This window comes from Euleptes europaea, chromosome 9, assembly GCF_029931775.1.
Source record: "Euleptes europaea isolate rEulEur1 chromosome 9, rEulEur1.hap1, whole genome shotgun sequence".
Lineage (NCBI taxonomy): Eukaryota > Metazoa > Chordata > Lepidosauria > Squamata > Sphaerodactylidae > Euleptes > Euleptes europaea.
This window is the reverse complement of record NC_079320.1, coordinates 88,292,751-88,310,882: the sequence shown is the minus strand read 5'-3', so window position 1 is coordinate 88,310,882 and position 18,132 is coordinate 88,292,751. Positions and strand designations below refer to the sequence as shown.

Genomic DNA, 18,132 nt, shown 5'->3' with positions numbered 1-18,132 from the left:
TCTCGGCCAGGCCCCTCCCGGCTCCGCCCCCTCCTGAACCTCCCCACCTGCCCTGCTGAGGCTCCACCCATCATCCCCCGCCCGCATCTCCGATCCACTTCCGCTCTCGGCGGGGCCGCAGCTCTGGCTCCGCTGCCCGGCGGCTCCTGCCCCGCTCCTCTCGCTCGCGTCCGCCCGCCTCCCCGCCCCTTCCTCCCCCGGCTCCTCCTCTACCGGGGAAGGCTGCCGCGGGGCCGGGGGCCCAGGCGCGGCTCGCGGATGCGGCGCCTCTGGGGACCTCCCGCTGGTGGGCCGTGCGGCTGCGTCGCCTGGCTCGATCCCTCCCCGCCAGGGCTTCGCGGGCGGCGGAACAGCCGGCTCGGCCTTCCCGCCCGGTAAGTGCGCCGCCGCCGCCGCCGGGTAGCCCCGCTGCCGGGGCTTGCCCGGTCGCGGGAAAGTCCCCGAAGAGGTACTGAGAGCCCATGCATTTCCACTATGTGTGCCCCTCCTGCTGCTGTGCGCCAAATCAGGTCCCGAACCTTTTGCCTCGTGTCATCTAGCAGCACTTATTGTAGTAGTCAAAAACCATTCCTAACATCATGTAGTAGGTTAAGGAATCCCTGAAGATTGTTTCTGTGCACATGTCAACCAAAGCCAGTACTGCGTCAGCAACATCTCGATAATCTTTAAATGTTGAAGAATCTTCCTTTTACATGCTGGAGAGCCAGCGTAGTGTAGTGGTTAAGAGCGGCGGACTCTAATCTGGAGGACAGGGTCTGATTCCCTTGGGCTAGTCACAGTTCTCTCCGAACTCTCTCAGCCCCACCAACCTCACAAGGTGCCTGTTGTGGGGAGAGGAAGGGAAGGAGATTGTAAGCCACTCTGAGACTCCTTAGAGAAAAGCAGGGTATAAAAACCAACTCTTCTTGTTCACGTTACTGTTGTAGTTGTTAAGTCAACGGCTCCCAATTAACAAGGACCCAGGAGAAAAGTCCCCTTGCACGTCGAAGAAAAAGGGGGCTGAGATGTTGTCCTTTATTCATGAGCAGTTTACTACACGGTACTTCCTAAAATGCAACAAGCCCTGAGACTGAATCTTAAAATCTATCAGGAGCAAATTAAACACACAGTCTAGGGCAGTTATGTCCAAAGTCCGGCCCGGGGGCCAATTGCGGCCCCTGGGCCGGTTTAATATGGCCCCCCAGCCTGTTTTGCAGAGAGAGAAAAGGGGGCGCGTGGGGGGTGCGCCTGTGCTTTGCATCCCCGACCGAGGGGGCGATGCTTGGGTGGAGGGTCGCCTCGATTGGCTGTCTCAGCCCCACCCCCCGTAATGAAGGCCAGCGAGTCTGAAACCCTAGAGAGGCTACTTCCTTCCTACGCAGAGCCCGTGTGTGGAGACACGGCCTTTGTTATTCTGAAGCATGGAAAAGCAGCAGCAGCTCCTCCCGAGTGGGTCAAGGTGGATCCTGAGGATGGGTTGGGGGGGACTCGAGGGTGGGAAAGGTGGCGGGGGGGGGGAAGGGAAATGCAAGGGAGGTCAGAGGCCGGCCCCAATCCGGGAGAGGAAAGACACCCCCCACACACACACAAACACCGAAAAGCCTGGGAGTGGGGGGGGGCTGCTCCGTCTGGCTCTCCTCCTTCCTCTCTGCAGAAGCCTGGGGTGGGAGGGAGATGCAGCCCCTTCCCTGCATTGCGGAGGCCTCGCGAGGGATCCAGATTTGCGGGGTGGGTGGGAGGGAGGAGGGAGAGACTGGATGGGTCTTGAGTGGGGGGATTGTGAGTCAAGGAAAGGCAGGGGGAGAGGGGGCTGGATTTGGGTGCGGGGAGTGTTTGGAGTCAGACCCCCCCAGCAGGTTCTCTCCAAGGCAAGTGGATGCTTCGAAAGAAGGGATGGGGTGGGGGAAATAAATGACTCCTGGCATGTATCGTGTTTGGAAATGAGGCACGTTCAGACGGGGCTGAGTCTGCAGAGGACACCCGTGTTCATTCCAGAGGTCAAAGCCCCGAGGAGAGAGCAAAGAGGTCAGAAGGAAAGAAGGGAAGAGTTGGTTTTTACATGCCCATTTTCTCTACCACTTAAGGGTGGCTTACAATCGCCCTCCCCTTCCCCTCCCCACAACAGATACCCTGTGAGGTAGGTAAGGCTAAAAGAGCTGTGACTAGCCCAAGGTGACCCAGCTGGCTTCGTGTGTAGGAGCGGGAGAAACAAATCCAGCTCACCAGATTAGCCTCCACCGCTCATGTGGAGGAGTGGGAGAATCAGACCCAGTTCTCCAGATCAGACTCCACCTCTCCAAACCACCACTCTTAACCACTACACCATGATGGCTCTCATGGGGAGAAAAACTCCACATTCCTCCCTGCACGGGAGATGTCAGAGTGTTTGAATCTTGGACTCCATGAGAATGAAAACCAGTTTATTTCCTGGCTCAGATGAGGGGAGGACAGAATACCCCCGGCATGGTTGAAGGGAGAGAGTCGACAGTCCCAGAGAGGCACATGAGCGGGGGGGGGGGGGAGGGGGAGGAAGAGTTCCTGCTCCCTCCCTACAGAAGGAAGGAGATTTAGAAGCTGGTGGGCGTCCGGTGAGCTGAAAGGGGCTTTGGGGAAAGGAAGGAATGTAGCCATGGTTTTTGTGGCGCAGTCTGTGGTTATGGGCATAATAAGTATGCCGTTTGAAATAAACTTTGCATAAAATAGTTAATTTGCATTTAATTAATTTAATTAAGAATGTCAGGCAAAATGGATGGCCCTCACGCATGTTCACTTCATCAAATCTGGCTCTCTTTGAAAAAAGTTTGGACACCCCTGGTCTAGGGTGTGTGTGTTTCATACTGAAAAAAGCTTCAATGTGGCAAGGTACAGATGCCCTCCTCCCTTCATGGTACGTCACAAGAGCACAATGCACCCTGCACTTCCCTAGAGGCCCAACACCCAACAGAAGCCTCTCTCCAATGCACTGTTACTTAGCAGCGCAACTCAGCAACCCGATGGCCTGAAATTAATCCCAGAGTGATACTTACAAAGCAATATTTAAGGCACCATTTACTTTCTCATCTGACATCAACCATCATCACAATGCAATCGGTTCTCCCAGTTAGATATAACTTGCTTGTTGCTCAGCTCATGTTTACCTGTATCAACGTGGCCAATTCATCCTCTGCACATGCATGAATCTTGGTTTGTTTTGCATGAGCACTCTTGGCATACTATCTTAACCAAGGCAACTTTGAAGCTCTCATTCAAAAATTAATCCCATGCCCTGTTTTTGCATATTAAAAACATGATATGCCTTAGACCTTACACTTCATCATTGTGATGCTCCATAAGAGGCCATGAGCATTCTTGAAATCTCTGAGACAGTTCTTAATTGGCTCCATTCACATGTCATGTCAAATCATAATTTAGCTTGCCAAGAAAAGATCTGTCCTTCCACTATACCATCTTCTCGCTTGCTCACCTCCTAGCACAACCCCTGGATGCCCTCCCAGATTGCTCCGCCTGGTCTAACTGCTGGCAAAATGACATCTGGCAAAATGCTGGCTTTATCTTCCTCCAACACAAGAGCAAAAATGATCAGGGGGAAAAAATCCCAAGAGGAAAAGGTTAAGCATCAGCTCACCCCTCCACCTCTCCCACTACAGCCCCCATAGCTGCATTTAAGTTTTGTCAAAAGCCACTGAGAGACCGATCACACAACTCCTGAGACCCTACATAGTATTTTTAACCTGCCCCTTGGGACATTTGGTTAGCTTATTTTCAAAGCACATTTTGAGCATTTAAGGCAATTTAAGGGGTTTTTTTCATCGACTCCAGATAACTTCCATGAACAATCACCCCACCCCCTTTTTTTGTCAGTCACAGCAGCTTTTTAAAACTCATAACAAAATTGTTCTGTGACTTTCTTGACTCTTGCAATCAAACATTCTCAGCCACACACAAAAGTGTGAGTTGGTCACAAATTCCTGAAAAACACAGGGCAACCTCCAGATGAACGGGGTGATTGTTTGCACTGCCAACCTCCATGACCAGTACAACTTGAGAGGGCACCTGGCCCTTGCCATGCGAGGACAACATGGAGCCATCATCAGGTGTAGGCGAGGCTGCCGGCAAGAACTCATGAGCAGTGGCAGACGGAACTGACAGCGTGGCTGTAAAGATGTGTTGACCTCAAGGCAGGAGCCTAGCAGTACTGATACCTGGATATGGCCATAAGGGGATAGGCTATTGGCTGTAGAGGCATGGCTGTGCGCCTTACCTTGACGCCGGGGCTTTCCAGATATTTCAAGTGGTCTTACATTCTCCCTTCTAAAGTGGGCCCTTTCAATCCACATTAAATAAACTTTACAACTTGATTTTACTTTGTGAAATGGCAAAATCCACTTGCAAGCAATTGCTACAGTGCATTGAAAGTGGATTGAAAGTGCACTATTTGGTGTGTGTGAAAGCGCTGAGACAGCATTATTCTGCATGGGCAGAATGTAGAGGCTTGTATCCTACCACTCCACACTGCCATATATGAAGCCTTCGTCCAGCCTAGGAAGTTTTCCTTTGGCAGAAGAATCTCTTCCGTTGGAGGAAAGCTCATTAGGCTGCAGAGGCTTCGAACTTGGCTGACAGAAGCCACTGCTCCTGAGGAGCCTGGCTTTGGTCACTCTTCTGTTTGCCTGGTCAGAGAGCCACAAAAGGACCTGCATCCATTTTGCCCGCATCCTGGTTTATCCTGATGGGAGTTCTAGCAGCGCTTGGCACATCCATTCCCCAGCCCTTGATGTGCCCTGCACCCGGTCTCCCTTTCACATGCTCGGGGCCCTCTGCATGCTCCTGAGTGGTTCTTTTATGGGAGAGGGCACATCTGGGGGTGGTCTTTCTACAGAGAACTCGTGTTCTTCCTTGTGTGATACAACCACATCCTCAGTTTTCAGTGGACACTGGTAGCGTTCTAGGCTTCTTCCTCATACTTGTACATGAAACTTAGATTCAGGAGAAAGGTCACAGTGTAACCACGGCAACAGATCAACAGTGGTATGGGAGGAGTCTGAAAACAGTGTGTGGGGTGGTGGTGGTTAAAGCAGAGAGCATCTGAGGCAGTAAAGTTTTATCCGGGAGTTAAAATGTTTGCTCACAATGGATGGAAGTTGGTTTTGCAAATATGCACATTTTTTAAAAAAAACCACCTAGGGTGTTCCATCTGCCTACATCAGTGGTTCTCAACCTTTTTCGAGTCGCAACCCCCTTTTACAATCGCCAAGTAACCTGTGTCCCTCGGCACATTTGCATAAATTTGCATAAATGACATTTTCAATAGGATAAAGAAAACACATTTGGTTTTTTTGGTAGTCCAGGGTATATAATTACTTTGAATTTTAAAGTTTAAAACAAACAAGCAAACGGTACTACCACCTGTTGCGCAGCGGCTGTGACTGTGGCACGGCAACCTTTCCTGGCACGGAGGGAAGAGTGCCTCTGAGCATGCACTGCGTTCCTTGTCCTCCCCTCTCTCCCCAAAAACTCTTCCAAGCAGGCCGGGGCTCTCGCGAGGAAACCCCCTCTCTTGTGACTGGGACACTGCTTGTGCACAGAACTGCAGTTATTCCTCAAAGCGGAGCTCCGTTTAATCACCTCACGAGAGCGAAGGGCCAGGAAAGAGCCGAGGGCCGCTTATCCCGCTCGAACTTTTCGTGCCTTTTTCTCCCCTCCGCCAGTCACCACTCCTTCTGCGCCTCACCGAACCTGCGCGCTCGAGGGGGAAATCCCGAACTGCGCATGCACCTCGACTCTCTCCCCCTTGGCCTTGCCAGAGCGCAACTGATGACTCAGGGCAGAAAAGCGAAGCCACACTACAGACATGCGCACTTGGATTCCAGGCTGAAGCTCCCGCCCCACCCGAGCGTGGCTAAAAATAAAAACAACGTGGCTGTAGCGGCCTCAAGGGGGACCGCCCTCTTCTCTTCCGAGACCTGAACTGGCCGAGCCAGGGGAGCTTCCTCGGCCTCCCACACATCCTGCCGCATCATCCGCCAGGCGCAGGTGCGACCGCGCCCAGGGCTGGCCCGCCCGCCTCTCAGCTGGGCAGCGGGGCTACAGCTGGTGTGCGGCGGCATGCGGCCGCGTCTCTGCAGCCCGGCTCCTTCTGGCTGTCGGTCGGCCAGTTCCTCACCGCTCTGCTTGGGGTCTTCCCTGCCCTCGCGGACGGATCAGGGTTACAGGGCGTCTGGGTTAGTCCTGGACAGCCCGGGATGGGGGCTGTCCCAGGACAGTGGCGGCGACCCCCCAGAAAACACTTCGCGACCCCCTTGGGGGTCCCGACCCGCAGGTTGAGAACCACTGGCCTACATGATTGTCTTCACATCCTAAATTATCCCTGGATCTGTTGGGCTGGATCTGTCAAGGCACTTGAAGGGCAATCATGCACATGGTGTGGGTGATCTGGTGAGTTCCACAAAGAATCCTTCTAGTGGCTCCATTGATAAGGTGCACACTCTCAAACACCTGCACAAATGGTCCAGCAATAGGTTCCCAAGGAAGGGACCGCACTTTTATCTCGAATATGTAGTGATGAAAGAAGCGACTGATCTCAGGATTGTCATCTTCAGAAGTACACTTCTAGTGCTCAAAGCTCAGAATATGGTGAATGACTCTTTGAAGGAGCTTTAATAAAAGCAGCAGCAGCAGATTCATTCTTCTCTGGCTCTAGCAGCTCAGGACAGATTTCTGCGTTCCATCTGTTTGTGAGTGTGTACGGGGGGTTTTGCATTCCTTCACAAAAGGCTGCTGTTACAGACAGTCATGCTCTTACACCAAACACAAACTCAACATCTTGGTTGGCCAGATGTTACGGATGAGGAGCTGCCATGGAGAGACGCTGCTCTTTTTCCTGAGCCAGCATGGTGTAGTGGTTAAGAGCAGCGGTTTGGAGTGGTGGACTCTAATCTGGAGAACAGGGTTTGTTTCCCCACTCCTACACATGAAGCTAGATGGGTGACCTTGGGCTAGTCACAGCTCTCTTAGAGCTCTCTCAGCCCCACCTACATCACAGGGTGTCTGTTGTAGGGAGGGGAAGGGGATTGTAAGTCGGTTTGATTCTTCCTTAAGTGGTAGAGAAAGTCAGCATATAAAAACCAACTCTTCTTCTTTTCTCCATCTCCAGTTGCTTCTTCTATTGCTGAGCTCCTGAAGCTTTTGGGCAGGCGACGGCCAGTTCTGCCCACCTGGGATATCTGCTGAAGCACAGGATGGTGAAACTGGGTTGGTTTGGTTGGTGCTACCCTGGACTGGAACGCCTGGGTTTGCTGAGGATGCACTGGGCCATGACACCACATGCCACTGAGTGGCAGGAACTGCTGGAAGGGCTGATAGTACATTTTCATTGTTTCAACCATGAATGTTTAGCTGTCCACATTTTCCACAGCCTGGGATTCATGTGTCATTACCAATGTTGATTTCTCCATGCCTACTACCCCTCTGCATATCACACCTAATCTAATCATGCCTGCTAATGTCATTTACCTGCTATTGATAATTACATGCTATTGCCATTGGGTGTCTGAATTCACTCTTCTCTACTTAAGGACAGATGGACTCACATTCTAGCTGTAACTGAAGAAGTGAGTTGTGACTCATGGCAGTTCAGACCCTGCCAGAAATTGTGTTAATCTTTAAGGTGCTACTGGATTCTGGCTCTTTTCTGCTGCTACATTTTCTACAGTATTAGAGATTACATCTCATCTTCCAAACTGGAGCCAGTTTGCCATAACAGTGTGCTGCTTTCCCTTCGTCTTTAGTTAGCTGGGGTGGAATAGTCCCCTCATTGAATGTTTCTTGGGTTGACTGCCTTTCCTCTGGCAATGGTTTTGGTACAGCTCTCGATCTTCTCAGACAGCTGGTTGAAGATGGCCTCATTTCAGAACCACAACTTGCCCCTTCTAAATACAGTTGCTCAACCACACGTCTGCCATTCTGAGTCAGTCCACAGCCCTTTGTAAAGTTGAGTAGCTACGTGGAAGCAGAGAAAGCCATGATGGAGGCTTAAGAACACTCTGCCCTCAAGGCCTAGGCTTGGCTCACCGGAGCACTCAGTCAGTTAACTGAGTAAAACCGCTTATTTAGGTTGCAGCCACAAACTGGATGGAGAGGTTGTGAGAACGCCACTAGATCACCAGGCCAGATTACTGACATGTCAGAAGACAGGCAATTCTTACATGCTTCACAGATGAATTCTTTTTTTTTTGGGGGGGGGGGGACATGTGAAACAGGTAGGAGGCAAGGGAAGTGCAGCTGGGAATGAGTTAAAACTCAGATTTTGTTGAAGCTGAAAATTTTATTTTTTATTTACTGTATACCCCACCCAAGTCAGGCACAGGGGGGCATTGGCTTCTGCCTTCAAGGAGGCTCGAACACCTGCCGGTTCAGCTCGTGTTGCGTTTGCTAGTTTTGAACACAGACCTGACTTTTCGTTTCTTGGTTTGTGGGTGTTCGACCGGATTCACTGTATTTCTTTATTAACCGAGCAGTACAGCACTGGCTTTTCGCACAAGCACGTTCTCACGCAGCCCAATTAAATTCTACCACCCCCCTCCTCCTGCTGCATAACTGCTTCGGTCAGCAGGCAATTGTCTAAATGGACCATTAGATCACTCACAAATCTTATAACTCAGTCATCAATAAATGCTTTGTGTTTTAATAAAATCTTATCCATTGGTGTTCATCTAAACCCCACCTTTTTGAGCCTGTGGGCACATTTGGAATTCTGACAGTGTGGCGGGCAAAGGCACAAAATGGCTGCCACAAAATGGCTGCTGCAGGAGGTAGAGCCATCCAGAAAATGGCTGCCATGTCTTACCTTCAGTCAGACAATGAAGATCCTTGTGATGCGGTGGCAGCAATGTTTTTAAAAATCTGCTCAGCAAATAAAATCTCCAGTGGCCAATCAGAACCTTTTGTGGGGGGAAAGTCCCACCTGGCCCCACCCACTTTGTAAAAATACTTGGCGGGCACAAGGAATGGCATCAGTGGGCAGCATAGTGACCACAGGCACCATGTTGGGGATCCCTGATCTAAAGAATCCCTACTGATGATAATGGCTGCCAGTCACGTTTGAATCAGCAGTGCTTTTTGTGCATGTTCAATTCTGGGAAAAACAGATGCAAAGTAGTTCAACAGACATTTGCAGCTGCTCAGCACAAACCAAACAGACTGGGTGACCAGCTCACTGCTGATTGCCAACTTTGAAGATGGTAAATTCAACAGTCGAATGTGTTCACGGCAAAATGTGTAGCATCCCAAACTGCTTTGCCTTCTTCCTGTTGTAAGAGATGGTTTCCCAATAAATGTGTTTCAGTGATTTCAGACTTGTTTTTGTTCCAGTCTTGTGCTACGAACTGCTTCAGAACTCAGCTGTGAGGCGAAAGAGTGAGCCGGCCTGTGGGAGGAGTAGAGAGCTGGGCAGGGGTGCTGAAGGAACCCCTCAAGAAAAGCCGCTTGGATGCTGTTCTTCTCTGCCCCTCAAGCATGGCACCTTCCAGATGGGAAGCAACATCTCTAATGAGAGTTGGCCAATTTGGACATGGCAAACTTTGGCTAGTGCAAACCATTGCTTGCAAACCACTTCAGGCCATAATTACTGATTTTGGTGTGCAGACTGATAGCAGCCCATAGTTTGTCAGTTTGGGCACCAAACCAAACTAAGATACAGCGTCACTAACCCCAGTTTGGAGTGACATCCAACAGGAGCAACTGTGGCCACAAGCAGGGTTTGGGGCTACTTGATTAAGGAACTGTGCAGCACCCTAAAACCAATGAAACAGCAGCTTGCATGTCACTACTGAATTGGAACTCCCTCTTTCTTAAGCATTCAAGGCAGATTTCTTGAAATTAGGTGTTAGTCTGGATCTTTATATGAAAGCCAACTGTCTGTGCACTGGTATAATCTACCCTACATAGTCTACACAATTTTTATTTCAGTCCAGAAGGACAAGAATCAGCACCAAAGTACTTTACCAAGAAGAAGAGTTGGTTTTTATACCCTGCTTTTCTCTACCATAAGCAGTCTCAAAGCGGCTTACAATCTCTTTCCCTTCCTCTCCTCACAACAGGCACCTTGTGAGGTAGGTGGGGCTGAGAGAGCTCGGAGAGAACTGTGACTGGCCCAAGGTCACCCTGCAGGCTTCATGTGGAGGACTGGGGAATCAAATCCTGTTCTCCAGATTAGAGTCTGCTGCTCTTAACCACTACACAACGCTGGCTCTCCAGATGAGAAAATACCAACTGCAACATGTCAACAATGCCACAACCTTCAACAGTTTTACCAACAGGCGGGTGGGTGGGGGGACCCTCCAGAGACAACCATGCCTCATTCTATCCAGTACCAGTCAAAACAGTCATCACAAGTTGCTACTCATTCGATGAACTGCCCAGACACTTTCTCTTCAGGTGGTGTGCATGTGTGTCTTAGCAGCACCCCACAACAGTTTGTCTTGTGGAAAATGAGACCCTTCCCATACTTCACAACAGAAAAGCAAGCAGGAAAAAATCTCTGGCAGGTAAGGGCTGGTCTTGGGCTTGCAGATACATCCCACCTCCTTTGGCACAACTCCTCTATAATCTCTGGGGTTGGTCCTTCTTTAAAGAGACAGGTCATATAATTGAAATATAGTATACCATTTTGTATTGCATCCTGTGAGCGCTTCCTTGTAGCAAACTCTTGTTAAATTACATTCTGGTATCGATGCTTTCCGTTTTATCATGTTTTGACTGGCTAAGTGCCGCAAATAAATTATCTATCTATCTATCTATCTATCTATCTATCTATCTATCTACCTACCTACATTCTGGTAATCATTCCACTGAACAACTAAAGACTCCAGTCACTCATTTTGAAGTTACTCCATTTTGCTATGACAATTTTTTAAAAACGTGTCACAGTTTACATTTAGATGCCTTGATGCCCCCCTCCCCACAAGCTAGTTATAAGCACAGCTTGTGGGGAGGGGGGTGCTTATAACCAGCTTGCTAGAAAATGAGTAATGCTATTGCTTACCTTAAACCGTTCTGAGACACCTTCAGTGATGCTGATTGTGAACTCGGCTATTTTAGGAGTTCGGAACTTCCCTTTCTTGCGGTCTGGTTCATATTCCGTTTTTGTCTTGACCACCACCTGTTCAAGGAACAGTAACAGGACCACCAAATTAACAGAGACACCATGGCAGCCAAAGTCTTAAGTGTGGAAGGACGCACCAGTCTGTCGGAGGCAGCGGTAGCCAAGCCCAACAATGCTCATTGGCTCTCACGTCACCCAGGAAGTTGCCCAAATAAGCATTCAACCTACTAAGTTTAATTCATTTTTTGTGGGGCTTAAAAGCGAGGTGCAGGCTCTACTGAGAAGTTCTCTTCTGCTTGTGTGGGAAAAGTTCCTGGTGGATTGGTCAAAATGTTCTCCCCACCAGTTTCATACTCATGTAGCCAGTTACACAACCTGTACTTCCTTCTGTTTTTGCATTTGGAAATGCTTAACTCAGATTATTTTTAGAAGCATATCTGCATAGATGTCCGCAGGGGGAACTGCTTGGCCCCCTGAATCCTAAATTTACTGATCAATAGATATTTTCCCCACCCCTAGAATACGCCATTACATAGATCCTATCTCATTTCCCAGGCATCTCAAGCTGTGAAGCTGAAGAACTTTGTATATTTACCTGCCAAAGTCCTGCCCTTAAAACTGCAACGTCGTCAGGCCACTGTTAAGGATCCAAAAGATTTAATATATCAACCTCACCTATACTGAAACTGGGATATATACGTATGCTTCCACTGAGCAGCTCATTTGGGCAGCTTCTCGTCATGACTCTGGCTTGGAGATTTCCATGGGGAAAGAAACTGGGTTTTAATTACCCAATGCCCAAATGATCCAGGATCAGGGGAGCATGCCTATTATATTAGGTGCTTTGGAACACAGGCAGGATGGTGCTGCTGCAGTGGTCTTGTTTGTGGGCTTCCAAGAGTCACCTGATTGGCCACTGTGTGAACAGACTGCTGGACTTGATGGACCTTGGTCTGATCCAGCAGGGCCTTTCTTATGTAAACTGGAAAAGGCACCAGTGATTTGCTTTCCACCTAAGTATTATGGACTTGTTGTGTGACTATCACCCAGGCAACAGGTCATGTGGCCCAATTACTGTAAGAATCATGGTTCTTTCTCCAACAGCAGCAAATACAGGTTCATTGATTTCAGACTGTTCCTCTTTTAAAAGCACAAGATTCACATCAGATCGCTATTCACAGGATGCATTTGTGGGAAATGGTGCTAAAATCTATTTTCCAGTTTCAGATTCCAGGTAACCCAACAGCTACTGCAGCAAAGTGGTTAAGAAGCTACACTGTGGATCCAGCCATCCATGGCTCAAATCTCATCTCTGCCATGAACTAGCTAGGTGGCCTTTGAGAAGATTCTCTCTCAGCTCAACTGCCCCCCCACCCTCCAGCACCACAATCTCTGATATGGGAGACAATAACACTGGGCAGAACTAACCCCCCTCCAACCGTATCAGAGAGGTGCAGTGGGCATCTTGTTAGAAACATCCCCTAACCTCAACAAGGCAATACTTTGCCCCACCCTACGCTCGCCTCGCAGGTAAGGTTTATAAACCCTGAAAGGCTCCTTTTCTGAATCACACGACTCTCCCCTCTTTAACCCTTGGATGAACACGGCCAAACACCACCATAGCCACATTCAGACATCACAAACATTTCTTGCCTAAGAAGGGCCTCAACGGGGCTTCCGCCAGTACCTGCTTGCTCCCCTCACCTGCCTGGACTGAGATTGAGGTGTCCATATCTGGGAAACTTTCAAATTGCAGCATGCCAGTTATGTCCAGGTGTGGATGCCTGCGCAAAATGGCTCCAGCCAGCTTCCCCCCTCTACTCCCTTTCTTACTTCAGCCCCTGCCCCATGGGCCTTCTGTCCATGCAGGTCTCATGACCCCCCAATTTCCATTTTGTTGTTCAAAGGGGACCCCCTTCCTTTTGTCTCACCAATGGAAAGCTGGTTCGATTTGAATCCTTTTGTTTCAAAACCATGGTTCAATGCCAGGTTGGGACCCCAAGGTGTGGGGAGGAGGTAAAGTCCGTTTCGCCCAGGCGCCTGCATCCAGATGCCGTGCGAACTGGAGCTGGAGCGAAGGTCTGCCAAGCCAGAAACCCTTCCACTGCACTCTGTGCCGGAGGGAATGGGCAGCACCAGCCCGCTGCGCTTGAACCTTCAAAGGAACGACAGAGGTCGGCCTGTGACATCTGAACATGCAACCCTGCAATGGGGGCTGATGGCACAGAGCACGCTGGTTTAAAACACCTTTTCACAATTTCTCTTTTGTTCTCCGTGCAGCCTCAGATTTTGCAAGCTACACCCAACTGACAGAGTTCTGAAGTGTGGCGTTTGTGATTCTTCAGGCTTTCCGTCTACACTGAAGAACCACCCATGACTAATAAGCCCATAATTATAAATTGTACCCTTCTGGTTATTACACTCTAGCAAAAGGCCTGTCAGGTTTAACGGGCTGGGAAGGAATGAAAAAATTCAGTTCTTACCCCAACCCTGTCATGACCACCTTAAACACCCTCTCACCTCACCTACTCGTGAGACGAAAAATCTGGCCTGACTCATTCCTTTCTGCCAGCCTGGTAACAAATGTAGCCGTTGGGACATAATCTTGACAGGCCATGGCTCTGTGTGTGTGTGTGTATGTGTGAATGTGTGGATTGTACTCCCACGGGATACCTGTGGACCACAACTACCCACTTTAGAAGAGAGAGATTGCAGGTTTTCCTTTCCCTGCATTTATCAGCCACTGACTTTTCATCTACCATTTCACACTTTAAAAAAAGGTTGGGGGATGAAAATTATTTTTTTTCTTGACACTATAAAGAGAAAAGTTGCCTCGTCTCACACAATTCACTTACCTACTTGACAGCAGATAACGCAGTATCCGCTTTTCAGAATGTGTCATTAGTTGTTTTAATGTATTTAGTTTGTGCAGTATTATTTTGTGAACAAGCTAAAATAATGTGGGCTAGAGAGTCTACTTGATCTGGACAAAATGGTAATTTGTGATAATTTTATTGTATCCCCCTTGCATTTCGGCTGAGTCTAAGGCATTACACCTTCCCAATAAGATTGCAGGTTTTGTCCACACCAAGTTTAGGGCTTTGCCTCTCCACCCAGAAATGCACAACTACTTCTGGCTCATAAACAAAGCAGCTGTGCTCAGGGGCCTTGCAGGGCGAGGCACCTCACCCTCCTGGGCTGCCCCCCAAGCCTGTAAGAACCAGACCTGATCTTCTCTGCCCCTGCCCCTGGGCTTGGTTTCCTGCTCATGCTAGAGATGAAATGGTTGAGAGAGATTAAATAGTTAGATTGATTGGGACTTCATCCACATTTCTCAATCCCTGCGGGATTAGAGGAACGGGTGGGGGGGGGGCAAACCTTGAGGCATACCCTGAAAACCAAGGATCACAGCACTCGGTGGTGGAACGTGCTGTCAAGTCGCAGCCGACTTATGGTGACCCCCTTATGGGGTTTTCAAGGCAAGAGACGTCCAGAGGTGGTTTTGCCATTGCCTGCTTCCACGTCACAACCCTGGAATTCCTTGGTGGTCCCCCATCCAAATAGGAGACCCTGCTTAGCTTCCGAGATCTGATAAGATCAGACTAGCCGGGGCTATCTGGTTCAGGGCCACAGCACTTACAAGCTTACAAAGAGTTCCCAGGCAAAGGCCATCCAAAGGAGCTAATAATGGCCTTTAGGGTTTTCAGAAAGCAAAATGAAAGGTTGACCAAGGGTCACAGATTTCAGTTAGGATCCCTTTCTTTGCTGGTTCATGCAGGACTCAGCTGGAACCTCCTCTAGAGCCTGCTGAGTTAACCGGCTCGTTTACAGAACTGGGCGCATGTGTGCCAGAGGTCTTTGTGCACAGGCTGTTGGCTGAAAGTTGTTACCCTGGAATCATCAGCCTTGTTTAAACAAACGTGCAGTTCCACAAGCATTTTAGCGATGATCACTTGCACGCGCTCGGATAATTTGGGTCACACGAAGAAAGGCAACCAGTTTGGCACAGTTACCAGAATACTCAATGCCCATCTGCCAGTTATATTCTCTACAGGTTCTGGGGGAGAGAGTGTGGCATTCAACAAAAACAACGAGCACCAAGAAGCCTTCCACTCATTGCAGCATTTTTCAACGAATGCTATAACTTTTGCTATTCCTTTTATTCCCTTATATTCTGGATTTAATGAGGGGGTTAATGGTGTTTGGGGAGCATTTGCCTTTTGGGGAGTTTCTTGCGTATTCCACAGCGGCAGAATTTGTGCAGCTGGGACGAGTGTGTGCGTGTGTGTTAAAACACCTACCGGGTGGGCAGCCACCGCACTAGTCCATGAACAAACGCACAAAGAGCCACCGAAACAAAGACCAGATGAGTCCTACGTCACAGCTGCCTGTGCCTGTGCCGCCCCGACTGGCAAATCCGGGGGCTTTGGGAGCCCAGCGTGTCCGCACGAGAGCAGCCCCAGTTCTGTCCCTCCTCGCTGTTTGGAATTTCCTTGACAAGCTAGTTCCAAAGGGTGATTTGCAGACGTAGAAAGGTTTTATTTTTGCTGGAAGGGTTGCGGTTTCCCACAGAGCATCCTGGACCCCTCGAGCTGCTGCTGAAACTCCTCTGGCTTAAACCCCCCCCCCTTCCCTTTTGTGAGGAAGGGGCCTCTCTGTGCAAGGAGGCCGCACCTGCAGCACCGAAATGCCCTCCGGCTGCCTTTGCAGCCCTGGGAAGCCGCCTCCCCCCTTCGGGTTGGGCACCGCTCGGCCCAACTCCCCCAACCCCCCCCCCCCGCCATCGAGGCCCGGTTTCGCTCACCGGAGGGTTGTTTGTGCAAAGCGCCCCCCACCCCGGACACGCCTCGAGGAGACGAGGGAGAGAGGGAGGGGGGGCCGCCCCGTCCAGCAGCGCCCAAGGGGCCCGGGCCAGACGCCAGGGCATGGGGGGGGGGGGGGAAGGGGGTCGGCAGCTCACGCGGCCGAAGGAGAAGGCCGGCCGGCCGGGCGCCTGAAGGGGGCCTACCTTGTCGGGGGGCGGGAACTGCAGCTGGCTGACGTCCAGGGGCGTGATGAGGGGGATGGTGTCGAAGCCGTCCTCCGGGAGGGGCGCCTTGGGGCTCTTCTCGCCGAAATGGCCGCCCAGCTTCACCATGGTGGGGGCGGCGGCGGCGCGGCTCCTCTCCTCTCCTCTCCTGCAAAGGCAAAAGGCCGCTCAGAGGCCCCGGACTGCGCCAAAGCCCCGCCCCGCCTCTCCAGCCCGCCCCCCCCCGAGAGCGCCCGCCCGCCCACGCGCCCACTCACCCGCCTGGCTCCGGGGTGCGCGGCCGCCTCCTGCCCCGACGCGAGCGGCAGCGCGGGCGCGGCAGACGGCGAGGGGCAGCCAGTGACGCAGAGGACGCCGCCCCGCCCCCGCTGCGGGCGTGGCGGTGGGGAGGCGCGCTCGCGGGCTCGCGGGGTCCAGGCACCTCGCTCGGCTGCCGCGACGCCTGTGCTGCGTTGGCCCCCCGGGCCGCCCCAGGAAGGGCTGGCGGGGGCAGCCGGCGGAGGGGGGCGGGGGCGCCCGGCGGGGGCTCCCCTCAGGCCCGGCCCGGCGCTGCCCCGCTGCGCCCCGGCGGCCCCGGCTGGGTGGCGGGTCCAGGGCCCCCGTGGGACCTCTGCCGACCCCGCGCTGGCGGGATGGCGCTGCCCCCGGGGAGGTGCACGGCGTCCCAAACACAAGCAAGAACCAACCCTCCAAAACAAGACGCCGGCCGGCCTGGAGGGACGAGCCGCAGTTCCCACTTTTCCTTCCTCCTTGTGTGTGTGTGTGTGTGTGTTTTTTTTTACAGGATCAGCGCCAGCAGAAGGTTCGGTCCCTCTTAGAGGCCTTCTGACCCTGGGCGTACTTATTTTGTTGCTCCTTTTTTGGAGGCTGCAGAGAAGACAGGGGGTGTTTTTAGAGAAGAACAGGGAGAAAGAACAGAGAGAAAGAAAGAAAAAGAAAGGGTCCGAATAACAATTGAGAAGTTCCGGGGGGCGCGGGTGTTTTTTTGAGTCGCTCACTTGTTGTGGGGGCCCCTCTTTGTGGACCCTGCTTCAGCTGCCCCATGCGCAGTTTGCACCTTGATGCCCTGGGCACGTGCTTATTTGGCGGAAGGGTTAATCCAGCCCTGGGCGGGGTCGAGGGCTGCCTCTTTGCGCATGGGGCAACCGAAGCCGCCTGGTGGCCACGGTCCCGGCAGCTGCTGTCCAGGGTCCTGATCCTCTGAGCGGGAGAGCCCTGCTCGCCAAGCAGAAGCTCAGCCGCAGAGCCCTGGCCCCACGGCCGGGTACTTCCAGGATCGTCTGCGCCGACGGCCAGGCGATGGTTCATCAAGGTTACCGCACAAGCGCAAGCGGGCCATAAAACGTTGGCTTCTCCGTGGCACCGGTTCCCACATGCAGCCGCCAGCTCCCTACTGAGCACTGAAAAAGGACAAAGAATGGAGGGAGGTGCGGGGGGTGGGGGGGGAAGACAGCTTGTTGCTCAGCTGTCAAAGGCTTGACCCTTCACCATCTTCTGGCCCACACCGACAGCTGCATCCGTTTAGCCCAGGGACTTCCAACAGCAGCACATCTGTTTTAGTTTGTTGATGGGCTGTCAGTGTTGCAACTTGGAACAGGGCTTGACCAGAGCTGAGTTTTAGCACCAGCATCTCTCTTCCACGTCAGAGCCCGCAGTTCCTGGCAGTGACAGCTAAGAGTGTCGGAGAAGGCACAGAACATTCTTGCCTCCCTCACCAGTGAGGGAGAGCTGGGTTAGGCGCCCCACACTGCAACGAAGCCCGGTGGGCGACCCTTTCCCCAATGCTCTTTAGTATCTATTGTGCCCCTTGCCCAGCTAGTCCAGAGCTTTGGGCTACAGTGTCTTCACTATGCAGATGACACCCAGCGATATCTGTTGATGGCCGGCCGGCCAGGCACTGTCCCAGATATGTTGGCCGTTTGCTTGGAGGCTGTGGCAAGGTGGTTGAGGTAGAGTCAGCTGAAACTGAATCCCAAGATGGAGGTCCTGTGACTGAGTTGGGGAAGCCCAGGTTTTGGCTTCA

General features: G+C 51.6%; 1 protein-coding gene across 1 annotated transcript in view; it reads right to left on the bottom strand.

Moving 5' to 3' along the window:
- NSG1 (neuronal vesicle trafficking associated 1) overlaps positions 1 to 16,217 on the bottom strand; it is a 31,611-nt gene extending 15,394 nt beyond the window's left edge. Inside the window, exons 1-2 of the mRNA XM_056855566.1 lie at positions 16,089 to 16,217; positions 11,021 to 11,137 (exon numbers count right to left, since the gene is read on the bottom strand). Coding sequence (XP_056711544.1) covers positions 11,021 to 11,137; positions 16,089 to 16,217 — 246 coding nt within the window. The remainder of the gene's footprint in view (positions 1 to 11,020; positions 11,138 to 16,088) is intronic.
- Between the last annotated feature and the right edge of the window lie 1,915 nt (positions 16,218 to 18,132).